Source organism: Lycium barbarum, chromosome 1, assembly GCF_019175385.1.
Source record: "Lycium barbarum isolate Lr01 chromosome 1, ASM1917538v2, whole genome shotgun sequence".
Taxonomy (NCBI): Eukaryota; Viridiplantae; Streptophyta; class Magnoliopsida; order Solanales; family Solanaceae; genus Lycium; species Lycium barbarum.
In genome coordinates this window covers 3,094,390-3,114,340 of record NC_083337.1, presented here as the reverse complement: position 1 = coordinate 3,114,340, position 19,951 = coordinate 3,094,390, and the positions used below count along the sequence as shown (strand labels likewise).

General features: G+C 35.9%; 2 protein-coding genes across 2 annotated transcripts; both read left to right on the top strand.

Moving 5' to 3' along the window:
- Positions 1 to 5,979: 5,979 nt before the first annotated feature.
- On the top strand, positions 5,980 to 8,992 carry LOC132629093 (peptide-N4-(N-acetyl-beta-glucosaminyl)asparagine amidase A-like). Its single transcript, XM_060344832.1, has 2 exons — positions 5,980 to 6,584; positions 7,437 to 8,992. The coding sequence occupies exons 1-2, from the start codon at positions 6,163 to 6,165 to the stop codon at positions 8,740 to 8,742; spliced, it is 1,728 nt and encodes a 575-aa protein (XP_060200815.1). The 5' UTR covers positions 5,980 to 6,162; the 3' UTR covers positions 8,743 to 8,992.
- A 3,566-nt stretch (positions 8,993 to 12,558) lies between these two features.
- Positions 12,559 to 19,432, top strand: LOC132629085 (uroporphyrinogen decarboxylase 1, chloroplastic). Its single transcript, XM_060344825.1, has 6 exons — positions 12,559 to 12,710; positions 13,110 to 13,258; positions 16,073 to 16,455; positions 16,995 to 17,279; positions 18,138 to 18,373; positions 18,858 to 19,432. The coding sequence occupies exons 1-6, from the start codon at positions 12,682 to 12,684 to the stop codon at positions 19,021 to 19,023; spliced, it is 1,248 nt and encodes a 415-aa protein (XP_060200808.1). The 5' UTR covers positions 12,559 to 12,681; the 3' UTR covers positions 19,024 to 19,432.
- The last annotated feature ends 519 nt before the right edge of the window (positions 19,433 to 19,951 follow it).

The following is a 19,951-nucleotide window of genomic DNA, read 5'->3' as shown; positions in this document are numbered from 1 at the left end:
GGTGGCGGAGAGGCGGCTGGAAAGAGGGGTGAGGGGAGGAGAGAAATGGGGCAGTGGCATCATTGGCGGTACTGGGTTGGCGAGGACGGAGGAAAATGGTGGTGTAGTTGGGTGCGTTGCCGGAGCTCCGAGCTCCGGCGTGGTGTGGCGGCGGCGGCTGTTTTAAGTGGGGGGGGGGGGGAGAAAAATGTTTAGGGTTTTCAGAAGAGATGGAAAAAAATCTGAGTGTTCAAGTGTTGTGGTGTGTGTAAATATGTGTTGGATCCCATCATTAAATTAACCCCCCCCCCCCCCCTTTTCTTATAATATAAACAAACACCCCCTTTTATGCCCAAAAATAATGAAGCCATACCCCTTTGTCCCCAACCCATCATCTCAATTAACTCTTTTTTTTTAAAAAAAAAGAAGTAATGAGATCTTGACTTGACCAAATTTTACTCTGCGTTTAAAAATTAATTACCCTGATTTTCTCTGCACTGCCAGACTGTACTAAAATATAGTTAATTAATACATGTATAAATAATAACGCAAGTATAAAATATAAACATTAATGTCCATGATATGAAAATGTATTGCTATAAAATTAAGAAACAATTATTAATTGCACAAAAAATGGTAGTATTACGTTGTACATGTGCAAAATAATGATTCTTGAAAAAAATGACAATAAATTGAGAAAATTCCTAAAATAAGGATAATCATCAATAAATTGTTGAAAAAATGTAAAAATGTGTAAAAAATGTATTTCGTGCTCTTTAACGAATCAGGGCCCCCCAAAACGTTAATTTTAAGCACGTCGAGCCAAAATTAGGTGTCAACATTTACTTCGTAGTTTTTATTTCATAACACGTTATTAGCACGAGACTCTGTCATCTCGAGCAAATACTTTAAAAGCCTCGAAGGTATTGATTTCTTTGTTTTCCTTTACTAATGGCAAATCTTTCTAGACGTGAATTTGTAGCCTTAGATATATCCGGTAATAGCTATATGTCTTGGATTCTTGATGCCGAGATTCACCTTAATGCGATGAGTCTGGAAGACACCATCAAAGATAAAAATGAGGCATCAAGCCAAAACCGTGCTAAGGCAATGCTATTCCTCCGCCATCATCTTGATGAGAATTTGAAAATGGAATATCTCACGGTTAAAGATCCTCTTACGCTGTGGAATGATCTGAAAGATAGATATGATCACCTGAAGATGGTCATACTTCCACAAGCACGTTTTGATTGGCTCCATTTAAGGTTCCAAGATTTTAAATCTGTTAAGGCATATAATTCTACAATGTTTAAAATTATTTCTCAATTGAAATTATGTGGTGAAAATATTACTGATCTTGATATGCTGGAGAAAACATTCTCCACTTTTCCTGCCTCGAGTATGCTCCTGCAGCAGCAATACCGAGAGATGAAATTCAAGAAATATTCTGATCTAATCTCACATCTTCTAGTGGCTGAACAACATAATGAATTATTAATGAAAAATCATGAAAGCCGACCCACTGGTACTGCCCCATTCCCTGAAGTGAATGAGGCAAATTTTCGCCATTCTAGGCGTGGAAGAGGTCGTGGCCCCAGTCGTGGTCATGGTCGTGGTCGAGGAAGGAACTTTAATCATGATTCTCGTCTTGAACCAAATAATACCCTTCACCACCAGCAGTGTAAAAGGAAGGATGAAAAGCATGAAGCTGTGCAAAAGAAAAATTCAGAAAATAAATGCTTCCGATGTGGAGGAAAAGGGCACTGTTCACGTACCTGTCGTACGCCAAAACACCTAGTTGAGCTATATCAAGCCTCCCCCAAAAGGGCAGAAAATGATGTCGAAGCAAATTTTATTTCTGAAGATAATGTTGAGCCCATGCATCTAGATGTGGCAGATTTCTTTGAACTCCCTGAAGGGAAAATAGATCATCTGATCGGTGATGGATCTGTATTAGCTTAGATATTTCATACATGTCGTTTGTATTAGCTAATGTGGTTATGTTTCCATACTAATATATGAAATAAAGTGTGTGTAATACTTTGTCTAATCATAATATCTACTTCGATGTTTACTTTGCCTATTCTTTCGTTTTGAAGAATATATGGAAAATCCTCAAATATTATTTGGATCAATGACCAATCATGAAGATATTTGTGTGATTGATAGTGGAACAACGCATGCTATATTCAAAGATGAGAAATACTTTTCTTACTTGCGTAGAAAAAGGGGAAATATTAATACAATTTCTGGCAATTCGAAATTAATTGAAGGCTCCGGAAGAGCTACTATATTTCTACCTAAGGGGACGAAACTTGTTATAGAAGATGCATTATTCTCTTCTAGATCCCCAAGAAACTTGTTGAGTTTCAAAGATATCCGCCGTAATGGGTATTATGTCGAGACATTAAATGAAACAAATGATGAATATCTCATTATTACAAAGAATGTCTCCGGCCAAAAATATGTTTTGGAGAAATTATCAACTTTGTCTTCTGGCCTGTACTATGCAGAAATTAGTACAATTGAAGCGCACTCAATCGTAAACCAGAAGTTTAACGATTCAGGAACTTTTGTGCTTTGGCATGACCGAATGGGTCATCCTGGATCAATAATGATGAGACGAATTATTGAAAATTCAAATGGGCATCCACTTAAGAACCTGAAGATTCTTTAAAGTAGTGAATTTCATGTGTCGCTTGTCATCAGGGCAAATTGATATCCAGGCCATCATCAATGAAAGTTGACATTGAATCCCCTGCTTTTCTAGATCGTATACATGGGGATATATGTGGACCTATTCACCCATCTTGTGGGTCATTTAGATATTTTATGGTTCTAATAGATGCGTCTTCGAGATGGTCTCATGTGTGCCTCATATCGTCTCGCAACCTGGCGTTTGCGAAATTATTGGCACAAATAATACGCTTAAGGGCACAGTTCCCAGATTATCCTATAAAGGCTATACGTCCTGATAATGCTGGAGAATTTACATCCCAAGCTTTTGATGATTATTGTTTATCAGTTGGGATAAAGGTTGAACATCCTGTAGCACATGTTCATACCCAAAATGGCCTTGCTGAGTCATTTATTAAGCGTGTTCAATTGATAGCAAGACCATTACTTATGAAAACACGGTTGCCTACAACCGTCTAGGGTCATGCTATCTTACATGCATCATCTCTTATTCGTCTCAGACCGACTCATTATAATAAATACTCCCCGTCACAATTAGTATTTGGTCATGAACCAAATATTGCTCATCTCCGAATCTTTGGCTGTGTTGTATATGTGCCTGTAGCACCACCACAGCGCACTAAGATGGGCCCCCAAAGAAGGTTAGGAATATATGTTGGGTTTGAATCACCCTCCATTATTCGCTATCTTGAGCCATTGACGGGAGATTTATTCACTGCCCGACTTGCAGATTGTCGATTTGATGAAACAAATTTTCCACAATTAGGGGGAGAGAGAAAAGAAATCAAAAGAGAAATTGCGTGGAGAGTTCCATCACTATCTCATTTTGATCCACGTACCCCTATCTGTGAGCAGGAGATCCAGAAGATCATCCACTTACAGAAAATAGCAAATCAAATGCCAAACGGATTTACTGATTTGAAAAGAATAACTAAGTCGCATATCCCTGCAGAGAATGTGCCTATTCGAATTGATGTTCCAAAGGGACAATCTACTAGTGTCATAGCCTCTGAATCTCATCCACGCCTGAAGCGTGGTAGGCCATTGGGCTCCAAGGATAAAAATCCTAGAAAAAGAAATACAAACAATGATCCGAATGACATTATGAAAGGATCTCATGAAGAGATTCAAAATCTGATTAATTCTGATATTCCTGAAGAAATCAGCAAACCCGAGACTCCAGTGAGTAAAGAACTATCATTAAGTTTTACTGGTGATGAGGGCAACTTGAATCGTTCGAAAATTGTGGTGAATAATGTTTTTGCATATAATGTTGCACTAAATATTATGAAAGGCAGTGAGGATCAGGAATCTCAATCTGTCGAAGAATGTCGACGAAGATATGATTGGCCAAAATGGCAAGAAGCAATTCAATCAGAATTGAATTCACTTGCTAAGCGTGAGGTTTTTGGACCTGTAGTCCAAACGCCTAATGGTGTAAAACCAGTTGGTCACAAATGGGTCTTTGTACGGAAAAGAAATGAGAGAAATGAAATTGTGCGATACAAAGCACGCCTTGTTGCACAAGGATTCTCTCAAAGACCCGGCGTCGACTATGAAGAAACATATTCACCAGTTATGGATGTTATAACTTTTCGATACCTCATGGGTTTAGCTGTCTATGAAACCCTTGAAATACATCTGATGGATGTGGTTACAGCTTATCTTTATGGTTCACTTGATAATGAAATTTATATGAAAATTCCTGAAGGATATAAAATGCCTGAAGCATTTGGTTTAAAGTCTCGGGAAATGTATTCAATCAGATTACAAAAATCATTATATGGTTTAAAACAATCAGGGCGCATGTGGTATAATCGCCTAAGTGAGTACTTGATAAATGAAGGATATATAAATGATGTCATTTGTCCATGTGTTTTTATTAAGAAAACAGAATCAGGATTCATTATACTTGCTGTTTATGTTGATGACATAAATCTCATTGGAACTCCAGAAGAGCTCCAAAAAGCGATTGAATATTTGAAGGAAGAATTTGAGATGAAAGATCTCGGAAAGACAAAACTCTGTCTTGGTCTGCAAATTGAACATTTCGCTAAAGGGAACTTTATCCATCAATCTGCCTATACTGAGAAAGTTTTAAAACGATTTTACATGGACAATGCGCATCCTTTAAGTACTCATATGGTTGTTCGCTCACTTGAAGTGAGCAAAGATCCGTTCCGACCCCAGGAAGAAAACGAAGAGCTACTTGGTCCTGAAGTACCATATCTTAGTGCAATAGGTGCACTTATGTATCTTGCTAATGCTACAAGACCTGACATAGCATTTTCTGTTAATTTGCTAGCAAGATATAGCTCTTCTCCTACACGGAGACATTGAAACGGGATTAAACATATATTGCGATATCTGAAGGGAACTAGCGATATGGGTCTGTTTTATACTAACAAAGGTAGTACAGATCTTGTTGGTTATGCAGATGCAGGTTATTTATCTGATCGACATAAAGCTCGGTCTCAAACGGGCTATCTGTTTACATGCGGAGGTACTGCTATATCATGGCGATCGACCAAGCAGTCCATTGTTGCTACTTCTTCAAATCATGCTGAGATAATCGCTATTCATGAAGCAAGTAGAGAATGTGTGTGGTTGAGATCAGTGATACATTTCATCAGAGAAAGATGTGGCTTGAAGTGTGATACAAAAATATCCACAGTATTAGATGAAGATAATTCTGCATGCATAGCTCAATTACAAGGAGGTTTCATAAAAGGAGATAGAACGAAGCACATTTCACCAAAGTTATTTTTCACACATGATCTCCAGAAAAATGGTGATATTGATGTGCAACAAATTCGTTCAAGTGACAATCCTGCAGATTTGTTCACCAAATCTTTGCCAACTTCAACTCTTGAGAAGATGATATTCAAGATTGGAATGCGAAGACTCCGACATCTGAATCTTGGTCTTTGTCAGGGGAGTGAAATACGCGTTGTACTCTTTTTTTCCTTAAACAAGTTTTGTCCCATTGGGTTTTCTTGGTAAGGTTTTTAATGAGACAGCTCTCACAGCGTATTACTAGATATGTGCACTCTTTTTTCTTAATAAGGTTTATCCTAATAAGGTTTTAACGAGGCACATCATCTAATTAATGGACATCCAATGGGGAGTGTTATGAGTATGTTTGTCCATTAAGTTACTTAGCCACCTAAATGGCTTAGCCATTAAGTTACTTAACCATTAAGCTACTTAGCCATTAAGCATATATTTTCCTCTATAAATAGTGGTCTTATGTAGAATTGAAATAAGAAGAAAAATAATCTTATATCTCTCTACATATTCTCTCTACATATTTCTTCTGTCTATTTACTTCATAGTTTTTATTTCATAACAAATGAGTTATTTTGGAACAAGCACTAGTACTAAACAGAGCAAACCAGAAAATGACTTCACTAATTATCACAATACTTCATTCTTCACTCTAAAAAATCCATATATTAACCAGCTGATACTCAAAGTTCTTCATCAATGGCTATCTCTTTTCATTTCTTAGTTTATTTCTTGCTACCCTTATTTTCCACAGCAACTCTTAGACACCAATTCATCAATCAACTAGATTCCTTATCAAATAATGCCACTCCAACAACTTTTTTTGAAGTCACAAAGCCTATAAAACTACCAAAAACCAAACCTTGTTCACACCTAATTCTTGAACATGACTTTGGGTTTACTTATGGAAAACCACCAGTTCTTGCAAATTATACACCCCCTTTAAACTGCTCATCTCAGAAATTTTCCAAGATTGTGTTGGAATGGAGGGCAACTTGTAAAGGAAGGCAATTTGATAGAATTTTTGGTGTTTGGCTTAGTGGGGTTGAGATTTTTAGAAGTTGTACTGCTGAACCAACTGCAAATGGGATTGTTTGGACTGTTAAAAAGGACATTACTAGGTATCTTTCTTTGCTTATGAAAAATCAAAATCAAAGTCTTGCTGTTTATTTAGAGAACATTGTTGATAGTACCTATATTTGTGTGTACCATGTGAAATTTTTTGTTCAGTTCTATAATGAGCTGAAATTAGGTGATTTTGATCATGGGGCTGATTTGATTAGAGAAAATGACAAAAATGGTCCCTTAAGTTTGAGGATAGGTTCAAAATAGTCCCTTAAGTATGCACTTAGGGGTCGTTTGGTTGCCGGTTAGGAGCTAAGTTATTCGTGTATTAAATCTTGCATAAGTAATACCATGTTTGGTAGCATTCTTTTGCTATATATAAAATTCAACACATCTAATATGGTTTTTGGTTTGCAATTTAGAAACTCGCATAACTAATACATGTATAAGTTATGAGAGAATCTATGTATTATTTTATGCAGTATAGAAGATGGAATAACTAATACATGAATAACAAACCCTGCATAACTAATCCCTGCATTAAATAATACATAGATTCTCTCATAACTAATCCCTGCATTACTAATAGCTGCATAACTCTAACTTAGCAACCAAACAACCCCTTAATGTTTTGGTCCTTTAAGTTAGTCAAAAGTTAACGCTTTTAGTCTCCGTCAAATATTTTCCAAACTCTGTTTTAGATTTGAGTGGAACTATGAAAAAAAAATTAGCGGGAACTCACATTTAGAGTTACAATATTTGTAGTTTTTGCTATTTTTAATTTAATTCTAGAGGCTGGTGCAGCTTTTTGAGGTGTCATTTCTGCTCTTTTACATCTTTTTACTGTCGGTGTAGCTTTTTGTGCTGCATCTTTTATGATTTGATGGGACTTTCTTTGGTGTTTATAGGTACTCTTCTTTGCTTATGAAAGATCAGACTCTTGCTGTTTATCTTGGGAACATTGTTGATAGTACCTATACCGGGGTTTACCATGTGAAAGTTTTTGTTCACTTCTATCCTGCTGAAGAAAAATTGGGTGATCTTGATTCTGGGGCTGATTTGATTATACCCATTTCAAGAAATTCGCAGTTGAATGATGGGCTGTGGTTTGAGATTGAAAATTCGACTGATGTACAGTTGAAAGATTTCAAGATTCCCCAAAATGTGTATAGAGCAGTATTGGAAGTTTATGTTTCATTTCATGAGAATGATGAGTCTTGGTATGCAAATCCGCCTAATGAGTATATAAGTTCAAATAATCTCACCATCCCGGGGAATGGAGCTTTTAGGGAAGTGGTGGTTAGTTTGGATGAAATGGTAGTTGGTGTAGTTTGGCCGTTTACTGTGATTTATACCGGCGGAGCCAATCCCCTCTTTTGGAGACCGATTAGTGGAATTGGCTCGTTTGATCTTCCTTCTTATGACATTGAAATTACGCCATTGTTAGGAAATATTTTAGACGGGAATGCTCATAAGATTTCATTTAGGGTCGCGGATGCTCTGAACGTGTGGTACGTTGATGCAAATTTGCATCTTTGGTTGGATGGAAAAAGTAAGAAAACGGAAGGACAGTTGTTGAAATACAGTTGCTCGACCCTTTCCTTTTCGCTGCGGACCAATTTTACCAGACTTGATGGATCCTTTATCACAAATGCTAGTAGGTCGGTCAAATTGACCGGAAGGGTAAAGTCGTCCTATGGAACGATCACTACAAAGTCGTCTCAAGGTTTAAGTTATAGAAACTATATGGTCATGGGAAATGAAGGGAACTTGCAAATAGTGGATCAGATAATTGAATTCAATGATACTGTTTCTTCTTCTGTTCACTCGCTTAAGTCCTTCAAAAAGTATCTGTTTCGGTGGTACTCTGATAATGTCGATCAAGGAAACCAAAGCTATGCCTCGATATCGAATCTGACATTGGGATTAGATGAGAAGAGGGTAAAGGCTTCCAAGTCTGGATCTTTGGTTAGTTCTGTTAAAAATTTACAAAAAGCGCAGGGCTATATGCTTGTAAAGGGCCAGTTAGTAGTCAAAGGACTTGGGAGTACCCAACAAGTATATAAATATAACGAAGATTCGTGCTGCTACTCCAGGAACATAAGCAGCTCAAATTACACTATACTTTATGATAAAATGAGGAATAACTGCGGAAAAAGTAGTAGGTCTCATTGGCCTTTGAGGATTGGCAAACGGTGGTCTCTTCCTGGTTGAAGGGTCTTTTTGCAATCTCATCTTATTGATGATAATGATTATATCTGACTTTTCTCAATTCCATTGTCTTTCTCTCCTTGCTGATGAAGTTTCTCTATGTGGTTGGAGTAGGCAACTGTGTCATGGTCTTCTAATTATGATGCAAATGCACTACTGCAATGCCTCTTTTTTCTTGCACTTGTAAACTTTGTAACTTCGTTAATATATGCTGTTTTGCTAAAAATATGTCTCGAAAATTTGACTTTGCGTATTTATCTTTTCTTGTGTATCTTTCTTCAAACACGAGGAAATTTTGCATCTTTGTCAAAGTTTACAGGCGTACCATCCTGGAGAGCTTGTTAGATGCCTTCTTTCTTGGTGGCTTCTCTTTGCTCCTGCTTCAGTATCATTTCTATATTTTGTTCACCCTAGCTACATGTTCATGAGTGTAAGATGTGGCCTTATTTGGCATGTGCCAATTTAGTTGGTCACAAATATTTGTTGGAGCCAAAGCATGGTTATGGCTCCAAGTTTGTTGGAGAAAATTTGACCATTTATTAGTTTCTTTATTATAGAACTTGGGCTCCAAGTTTTGCTCCTATAAAAGGAGTGTTATTTCTTCATTCCAAGAACACACCAATTTGAGAAGAACTTCGTTGAGTTTGTGTTCTTCTATAGAGAGTACTTGTAAGAGAGTTGTGTTAGGAAACACTTGTGTGAACCCTTTATTGGAGTGATCTTGTGAGGTTATTCTCTTGGGGTTTTGGGATATTAGAGTATTTAATTACTCTAATTTTGTACTCTCTTTTGTTGTTTTGTACTCTCTTTTGTATCTGTTGGTGTTAGTAAATTTGCTCCTCTTTTGATTGTGGATGTAGGTCAAGTTGACCGAGCCACGTTAAATCTTTGTCTCCTATTATCTTTGTTATTGTCTCTAATTATTTGCTTTGTCTAATTCCACACTATTCCGGACTCCCGACCCTAACAATGAGGAATGTGTGTTCGCCTTCCAATGACTTGGCATTTCCAGCGTAGTTTCATTTGCAGTTCTGGTATTTGAGAAAAGTATAATATGTTTCTCTTCCTATTGGTTCAAAGGGAAATGTTTCTGGTTGAGAAGCAACAAAAGCTATATTGTTGAGAAGCAACAAAAGCTATATTTTGGAACTTTATCTTCTCTTTAGCTCGAGCTATATTCTAAGGTATTGTTTTTAAAACTTGCTAAATCTTGATCTAGAGGGAGCAAGTATGATCTTATTGATCTGTAATCCTATGTTCCGAATGGGAGAATCCGTTGTTTCCTGGATCAACTTTGATCAGATATGGTCTAAATTTGTGTTGAGAACTTGAGATTGAAAAGGCCTTCCTTTAATAAGTACTACTTGATACTCAGATTACTTCTGTTGTTATTATATGTCATTGCATTTTGATCATGACTTAATCTCAAACTAATTGAGGTCGACTATATAAATCTAATGTATCTATTCAGCTCTATTTAAATTCGAATTTACTATTTAGATGATTCATTATAGTTAGACTATTTCAATGTTGGCTTATCACCTTGTCACAAAAATGGAAGTGCAAAAAAAAAAAAAGGAAGGGTAAGTACCTCCATCTAAAAATAATGGAAGGGTATGTATAGAATTACAATAGGTAGAAATAAAAGAGTTAAACAATCTCTATTTTTTTTTCTGGTTTTTACTCGGTATTTGATACCTGCTTTGTAACCTTACTAATCTTATGATTGATTGTCCCACTTTGAGGATAAAACACTTTCAAGTTTCAACTAATAGTGACTTCATACTCTGGGTTCAAATCAAAAGCCTTTAATTAAGAAAGGATAAGTACTTAAATAAATATGGCTATAGTATTTTTTTGTTGTAGTTTATATGTGCTTTTTTCAATTAAACAGTTTTACTATTAAATAAAATGGTTAATTTTCCAAGGCTATCGGAATTACTCACTTTTATCCTCCGTTACACTTTTGATTCATTCATAGTTACACTTTTGATTCATTCATACTCATGTTGTTAGCAATTCATCGTGTATTTGCCCTTAAATATTAAAGCTCTAAAGTGAACTAGGTGGACTTCACTCGCCCAAATTATGCAAGAGAATAAGTCCAAATTTAGCAATCAACTTTTGATTATGGTTTAACTTTAGGGAGAATGACGTACATATACATAAAAATAGGGTATATTTACAAAATATGATGATATTTTTTAGTTTATAAAAAATAATGATAGATTTCTTACAAAATATATATGAAATTTTCAGTCTAAGGCTTTAAATTTTAGCTCAAAATTTTATATATGAAAATTGTATGAAATGTGTATATCTCGCTCAAGGCTTAAAAAATTCGCTCAAAATTTTGTGTATGAAATATGTATATCTCGCTTCAAGGCTTAAAATTTCACTCAATATTTTGTGTATGAAATACGTATATTTCACCCAAGGCTTAGAATTTTTACATTTTTCGTGTATAAAAATTGTATAGAAACGGTATGAAATATGTATATAACTGTATAAAATTTATAAAAAGTCCATGTTAGGTTTTTGGAAAATTAATACAACTACAACAACGTTGTATAAAACTTTCATACAATATTCGTACAAATTTAATGCAATTTTGAATCTCGCTTTGAAATTCTAATGAAATTGAATACAACTACAACAACATTATATACAACTTTCATATAATACTAATACAGATCTAACAAAATCAGAAAAAATAGATTTTCTTTTGTAATCCATGAGGTAAAACCGGAAATTAAAATCAAGGCAAAAGGGAGAGACTTTGTCATCGTCGCAGTACACCGTCGTCAAGTGGTAATCCAATCTTCATTGTTCTGATATTTCAAGAAAGCTCTGTTTCGTTCAAATTCTAAACTTCTCAATCAAAACAAATGGAGAATACAACTCATATATCCAATTGAGAAAAGCTTTCCACAGATCCATGAATGGCGCCAGGTGTCGAAAACGAGAGATATAATATGAAAATCTCACCATAAACACAGATCTACAACTACTATTTTGTAAAAACATGGAATGAAAACAGCGAAAAAGGGAAGGGAAGGGTGGCAGCTGAGAAAAGGGCAAGGGAAGGGAAAGGACGTGTGCGGCTGGGAAAAGGAGAAGGAAGGGTGGGCTTTTAATTTTTTCAGATTTGATATGTTTTGTAATTAAGTTGTTATGTTTTGTAAATAAGGAAAAGTATCCTTATGTTTTGTAATATAGAGTCTAAAGTAGTATTATTAGGTCATTTTCCCTTAACTTTAGCCCTCACCTTGTTAGGGCCAAGGGCAAAACCAAGACTTTTTTTAACCAAAAATCTAACAGATGACAAAGTTGCTTAATTTAGTATACATGACAAAATTAACCAATCTTTTGTTTGTTTAATTATTGTTTTTCAACCATTTTCAAATACGGATAAAATATTGTGATTAGTATTTTTTATGTGTTAGTAATTAGTAATTCTTAAGAAACTTAGGACAGGACCGTTTGGCCATAAGAATTATTCACTTTTTTCCATATTTTTTTTTCACTTTTTTCCAGAATCAACGTTTAGCCATGAAAATTCCAAATACAACTTGAAGTTGTATTTGAAATTTGAAAAACAAAAAAAAAAACTGATTTTCAAGTTTTTTCTCTTTTTTCACAACCAAAACAAGTACATTTCAACAATAAAAATATAATTTCGAAAATTATAGCCAAACACAACTCCAACTCCAAAAAAAATGAAAAAGTTTTTTTTTTTTTTTAAGTTTTTGATTTCGATAGCCAAACGCCTACTTTAAAAAGAAAACCAATTTTTACCAAAAATTAACTACTTTAACCATTGCACTTATAACCATTTCATCTTTCTCCCATTTTTGGCAGTTAGCCAGTTAATAGTAAAGGGAAATAAAGAAAGATAAGGATATCAGAATTTCTCCCTCAAAAAATTCTCTCTTTATAGCCATGGGTTTTTCTCCCTTAACAACAACAAGGTCTCTGCTTTCCTTTTTTCACCTTTCCATTTCTCATTTATTAGTGAATTCTTTTTCTTCTAAATAATTTTTTAAAGTAATGCATTTTATGGTTTTTTCTCCATTAACAACAAGATTTAAGCTTCTTTTTTTTTTTTTTTTTTTACACACAAATTTTCACTTTTTGCATATTTCCATTTCTCTATTATAATAAGTCATTTTTTTCCCCAATTCTTTATATGTACAAAATTTTTAAAGTAATGTATTTTTAAAAACAAGATTTAAGCTTTTTTTTTTTTTTACACAAAATTTTTCACTTTTTGCACTTTCCCATTTCTCTGTAAGTAGTTTTATGTTTTTGCCAATTCTTGATTTGTACATTATTTGTTAAAGTAATGTTTTTTTTTTTTAATTGTGCAGTGGGTGTAGTAGTAGTTATTGCAATCTTGGATTAAGCTGGAAATCATCAAGTTTGTTTGTGCAATTAGGGTTTCATTCCAATGAGGTTTCTGCTAAACCTACAAAGCTCAATGCTACTAAAGTTTTAAGGGCCTGCTCCTCTTCTTTGGGTATATATCTACAGGCCCATATAGTTGACTTTTTTTTTTTTTTTTTTTTTTTTTTTTGATTCTGTATATACTTGTATATTTTTTCACGTTGCTCGAATGTTTTTGTTGCTTATAGTTACTTGATTATTTACTTTAAAATGTTATTTGGTATGATCATATGAAATGAGCATGAATGAAGAAGTGAGGATTCATATAGTCAATGGCGGAGCCAGAAACTTTGTCAAGGGTGTTCAAACTTAGCCAAGTAAATTTTCTTTAAAAAGAATAAATAGGTGCACCAAAATTTTTAAATCAAACTATGATATATTTAGTTCAAAAATGACTTTTAAGATTTGTTTACTTGAAATAAGATTAACTAAAAAGTAAAAAAGAAAAGTCAAATAGAGATGTTGTGAATTGGTACAGGTAATTTTGCTCTTTAAAAGAGTAAAGCCGCTGGCTGCTGCTGAGAATTGAACTTGGGCCCTCCAAGACCTTCTGAACAGCCTTTACCGCTAAACCAACTTCTCTAATTGATTCAAGGGTGTTCAGAATATCATATATCATGATATAAGACAGTGTTTCACCTACATACACCGTATAATTTTCCGGCGAAGGGTGTTCGCCTGAACACCCTTGGTGGGCTGTAGCTCCGCCCCTGCATATAGCCGACCCCAACGTGTCCGGGACTAAGGCGTAATCAGGGGCGGAGCTACAGTGTAACTGGGGGGTTCGGCTGAACTCAGTAACTTTTGCGTAGACCCTATAGTTGTACTAGAAAATCTAGTAAGCTTATATATTTATTTGCATCCGAACCCACACACAAATGCAAGCTGATGATTCAGTGGTTTGAGGCGCGGCTTGTAAGGCCCTTTGTTTCCCCGAGATGTGGGTTCGAGACCCACATGTTTCATTTTTTACGCTAGTTCCTATTTTGCTATATATATGCTCTCTTTTTTAAACAATAAAATAATATGGCTCACTCCTGTATTAGTTTTTCCCTAGGCTTAAATCGTAAGCTTTTTTTTTTTCTTTTTCCTATGTGTAGGTTTTTATTTTTAAAAAACAAAACATAAAATTAATAATTGAAAAAAATCAAAAAAGCAACGTCTGCTCTAAAACAAAACATCCGACTGTTTAATATATTTATTTCAATATATTAATTACCGGTACTTGTTCATTAGTTTGGCGGTTGTTATACATTAACTTGAGGTCATTGTCCTGTCTTAAAATTCCAAACCCCCAAACCTCAAATCCTGGCTCCGCCTCTGGGCGTAATTGTTGTTGTTGGTGTTGGTATAGTAGGTGTAGGAGGGGGTCGAAGTACGTAACTTTTTGTGTGCATTTGGTCATGATTCCGTAATTTTTGGATGAAGTTTAAATTTTAGGAACTAGATCATGGTACTATTGTGAAATGATGTTTAAATAATATCGAAAAACCATAGTCAAAGAAAATTCTGCTTGTCTATGTAATAGTAATTCAGTCGTGTAAAAGCGGAGGGAGTAGAATCCGTTGACCTTTTCGTATAAATTTTGCTAAGATCCTTAGACCTAGTAAACTATGGTTCTGGTTTGCTATAGTGACGTAGTGTAAATCAGGATCTTACACCTTAGCAAATGTACTTTGAGGTGGATGGAATTATGTATCATGTTTAGTGATGGAAAGGAAGAAGGAGCTTCTTACAGAATCAAGCTTCCTCAAGCTCAAGAAATCACAGAGAGAGAGAGAGAGAGAGAGAAGTACAAGTGGATACTTTTACGAAGATGGACTGTAGTGCTTAATTATGGTATCTGTGAAAAAAGTGACATGCTAGAGAAGTTGTTAGAAGATTGATCACTTTGTTCAGTTGTCCTAAGATTGTAGTTGCAAGCAAGCTGCGATTTTTTTAGTCAGGATTCAGAATGGAACGTATGGATACTGTCTCTTTTGTATTATGTTCCTTTGTGTGCTTGCAGCTGGGGTTTGTGGGGTATTGTCTCTATTGTGTAAGATATACCATCTTAGCAAATATCAATTTGATCATTGCTGTGTAGCATTACATTAGCACTCTTAAAACTTGGTGTAAAAAATAGAGTACCTTTACAGTTATATCTTGATCACTATGACATGTGTATTGATTATTTCATATTAGTACCTTCTTATCAAATAGGTAATATATTTGCAGACACTTTCGAGAAGACGATGGTATAAGTATAACATACTTTATCCCTCTGGATACTAGCTTATGATTGTGCCTCTGGTAGAATATTAGGTTAAATTTTGTTGACCTCGTAGTGTTGAAGAAAGTGTCCTCAGAGTTTCAATTTACCCCCTCTTTTCATAATAAGCAAATACCGAGATAAACTCAGAAGGATTCACTAGTCACCGATTCAAGGTGTTAACCACTCATAGTGGAACCATGTTGCTATTGATTTACTTGGTCTAATCAGGTCCAAAAACTGCATACTAGATCGTCCTTTTTTTTTTTTTAATAACCGTGGTGTCCAGGATAGCTTGCACGTACCTCGATAAATTCTGCGGGATACCTGCTATCCCCCACCAGCAACAACAACAGGTACCAGGTAACTCTGTCGACCAAGGCTGGCTAGACAGATGGGAAGAAATCAATGTTGTGTTTAGTAGATCGATTAATTTTTCCCTGATAATGCAAAAGCTCTCTCGTTGTAAGACTGCGTGTTTTTTATATGCATATAAGCTCTTTCGTCGCTTTGTGCCGGCGATGGGGGTAGGATGGGGGTTAGGTCAAGCTATCAGGTTTATGTGGCACTTCACTTCAGTTCATCATCTAGATTCTTTGTGGGTGACTCAACTTTGTGCTTCCAAATGTTTTTCAGATCCACTTTTGGTGAAGGCTGCAAGAAGAGAACGGGTGAGTCGTCCGCCTGCATGGATGATGCGTCAAGCGGGAAGGTATATGGCTGTTTACAGAAAGCTTGCAGAGAAACATCCATCCTTCAGAGAGAGATCAGAGACAACTGATCTCATCGTGGAAATTTCCTTGCAGCCCTGGGAAGCTTTTCGTCCAGATGGAGTAATCATCTTTTCGGACATACTTACCCCTCTACCCGCATTTGGTGTCCAATTCGACATTGAGGACGTGAGAGGCCCAGTCATTCAGTCTCCCATTCGTTCCGAAGAGGGATTGAAATCATTGCACTCCCTTGACTTGGAGAAACTACAATTTGTGGGAGACTCACTTAGGATTTTGCGGAAAGAGGTATGCTGTTTTCTTACTTATAGGATTCTTACTATGATGTCTCTTCATGTAAAATTTAATGGGACAAAGTAGAGAAAATGACAAAAATGGTCCCTTACATTTGAGGGTAAGTCCAAAATAGTCCTTTAAGTATGTACTAAACAGTTTTGGACCTTTAAGTCTGTCAAAAGTTAACACTATTAGTCTCCGTCAAATATTTAACAATTTATGTTTGTTAGATTTGACGGAAACAACCGAAACCCTTTTTAACCATAAACACCAAGAAAGTCACATCAAATCCTAAAATATGCAACATTAGACACTAAAAAGATATTAAAAAAAAGTAGCAAGACTTATACCTCAAAATGTTGCACCAGATTATAGAAATAAATCAAAAATAGCATAAACTAACTTTTGGCAAATTTAAAAGAACAAAATTGCTCTATGCATACTTAGGGACTATTTTGGACCTGACCTGAAACATAAGGGACCATTTTTGTCATTTTCTCAGAAAAAGAAATAAAAGCTAAAGGATTTATTTCCCTCCGACAAAATGTCAGGTTGGAGAGCAAGCTGCAGTTTTGGGTTTTGTTGGAGCTCCTTGGACAATTGCTACCTACATAGTTGAAGGAGGTACAACTCGCACATATACTACAATTAAGGACATGTGCCATACCGCTCCACATGTTTTGAGAGCTCTATTATCTCATTTGTCAAAAGCAATTGCCGAGTATATTGTTTATCAAGTGGAGTCTGGAGCTCATTGCATCCAGATATTTGATTCATGGGGTGGACAACTCCCACCTCATATGTGGGACCTCTGGTCAAAGCCTTATATTGATGAGGTAAGCTAGAAACTTTTTTTTGTTAGTCAGGGAAATTACCAAATGTCCTTCTGCTCAAATAGCACCTTTTTGTCAAAAAAAAATTGGGGGCGTAGGCTGGATGGGGAGGTCAATAGCGAAAGTTCACTGGATTTTCAACTTTTAGCTTGTTTGGCCAAGCTTCTAAAAGCAACTTATTTTGAAAACTGCTTTCCAAAAAGCACTTCTGCTGAGAAACGGTTTAAGTGTTTGGCTAATTAATTTGAAAAGCACTTTTGAGCAGAAATTAGAGTTTGACCAAGCTTTTAGAAAGTGCTTCTAAGTGTATTTTCTCAAAAGGGCTTTTCACAAAAGTACGTTGAGGAGAAGCTACTTTTTTCGGCTTCTCAAAAACAGCTTCTGCTTCTACTCAAAAACACCTTTTCTTCTCCTAAAAGCTTTGGCCGAACACCTCAATTTTGAAAAAAACACATTTTTTTAATGTAAAAACACTTTTGGCCTTGGAGTGGCTTGGCCAAACAGGCTATTTGTATAACATTGAAACATCCTGAAGGTTTGAGTTGCTCAATAATGCTTTCAAGACATGTCTTGGTATTCAGTTAAAAGTTATGTGATTTAGGAAGTAACTGTTGCATCCGATATCTGATGCCTTATATATAACTGATGAGTCCTTATAGTATTTGGTGGATTAGGCATGGAAGTGTTCACAGATTATGGTCAATAAGTGTTACATATCATGGAGGATGTTTGGACTAGAGGGAGATTCTTTGAGTGCTTTAGTAGTCGGTTGTGTCGAAATGTCATTCCTTTATTAGTCATTACATAAACTTTCTCTCATTCTATTTCCTTTTTGAACACCTCTCAGATTTTTGAATGCAGATAGTTAGTTTAATTAAGAGAAAGTGCCCACAAACACCTCTTGTGCTCTACATTAATGGAAATGGTGGACTTCTTGAACGGATGAAAACAACTGGAGTTGATGTAATTGGACTTGACTGGACAGTGGATATGGCGGATGGAAGGAAGCGACTGGGAACGGATATTGGTATTCAGGGGAATGTGGATCCTGCTACCTTGTTTTGTCCTCTTCCTGCATTGACTCATGAAATTGAAAGGTTTGTTGCATAACTGAACCTTATGCTATAGTCATCGCTATGGTTAATAGTTAAACACTAATTTACTTATAAAATATGTTTAGAACTGTATGCTAATTAGAATAATTTAGAACAATGATATTAATCTGCAGTGTAGAAAGTTTTGATCATGGTTTCATGTTGTAGACTCCTGAATATTTTTTGAGAAAAATATTTTTCTTTGGTGTAATGATTTTTAGAGGTATGACATGTCAAGTTGTTAATGCCTTCTTCATGTACCACTTCATCTTGACGCTAATGGTCCATGCGGTTTAATGATTTTTAGACTTCATGACAAGTAAATCTTCTATCTTTTTCTCCATACCCAAAAATACGAAAATTGGAGGGAGGGGGTCGGTTTTAGATAGTTGTTTGTAAGGCTTCATTCAGAAATTAAAGGGGCCCGCCGGGCATTCAACGTCTCTTCTAGTTCTGGAAAAAAGATCTGACTACTTTTCTTGGACAGGGTTGTCGAGAGTGCGGGGACCACGGGTCACATCCTCAATCTTGGCCACGGTGTGCTCGTCGGTACGCCTGAAGAAGCCGTTGCTCACTTCTTTGATGTTGCTAAAAGCTTCAATTTTGACAAGGTCGAGAATCAGGCGTCTGAGGCGGATAAAGTTGTAGCTTGAAGACAACAATTTTGTAATGCAGGCTGGAAGCTTGTTGTGTACCAACAGCTGATGTGCAGAGCAGTCTTTGTTCATTTAGTAGCTGGGCTAGGATGCTGGTTCACCTTAGGTCCTTTAAATTGGTAGAGGAGACTAATGCTTGTGAATAAACTAGCATCATTCTTTAATCTATTTCTTGGAAATAATTGAGCAAATTTTGTCATATTATTAGTTCTTTGTGTGAACTATAAGTTACGGGTTCAAGCCGCGGAATCATCACTATGGTTGTGGCAACTGGCTCAAGGCAGGGCAAAATTGCTCTTACTTACCGCGAGGAGGTTGAAAATCTATTACATAATAAGTTGATCTTCATTCATAAGCAAATGTACTTGGTGCTTTCGTATGTAAAGAATGCTTTTAGCTTTTTCCACGACTCTGTTCCCATCTCACCCGTTGCTCTAGCTAATTGTCGATCCAATTCAAGTGCGACTTCTACATTATGTATGGCTGTGGTTAAGGGCATGTCGGTTGAAATAGATTTTTCTTTTGATCAATCAGAACCCTTTCTCAGACTGTACAAATTTCTTTCAAAGCATATGACTTTTTGGATGTAGATGATAATATCTATACAGATGGATCTTGCACTGCGCTGCCGTTTTTATTAGTTCTTCTATCATTCTCTCTTCTTATAAGTAGCCATAATGTTTCCATAGAAGCTCATTAGCTTTCTAACTATAATTGCAGTGGTTTTTGGAAGTTCAAACATGTGAAGCTCCATCTTGTATTTTCAATTCGACTCGTTCTACTAGCGGCTTTTCACTTTGATAGGAGTAGGTGCTTGTACCTCGCTCGTTATCTATAAAATGAGCCTCCAAAACTCAGTTCGATGGGATATTACTCAACTTGTTCCTTCACATTAGACTTGAAAGTTATCAAAGACATGACTATA

Excerpts from the sequence above, each read along its gene's own strand:
- LOC132629085 (XM_060344825.1), top strand. The coding sequence starts at position 12,682 with ATGGGTTTTTCTCCCTTAACAACAACAAG. Across the intron at positions 12,711-13,109 it reads TCTCCCTTAACAACAACAAG|TGGGTGTAGTAGTAGTTATT; the intron begins GTCTCTGCTTTC and ends TTAATTGTGCAG. Across the intron at positions 18,374-18,857 it reads TTGACTCATGAAATTGAAAG|GGTTGTCGAGAGTGCGGGGA; the intron begins GTTTGTTGCATA and ends TTTCTTGGACAG.
- LOC132629093 (XM_060344832.1), top strand. The coding sequence starts at position 6,163 with ATGGCTATCTCTTTTCATTTCTTAGTTTATTTCTTGCTACCCTTATTT. Across the intron at positions 6,585-7,436 it reads GTTAAAAAGGACATTACTAG|GTACTCTTCTTTGCTTATGA; the intron begins GTATCTTTCTTT and ends TGGTGTTTATAG.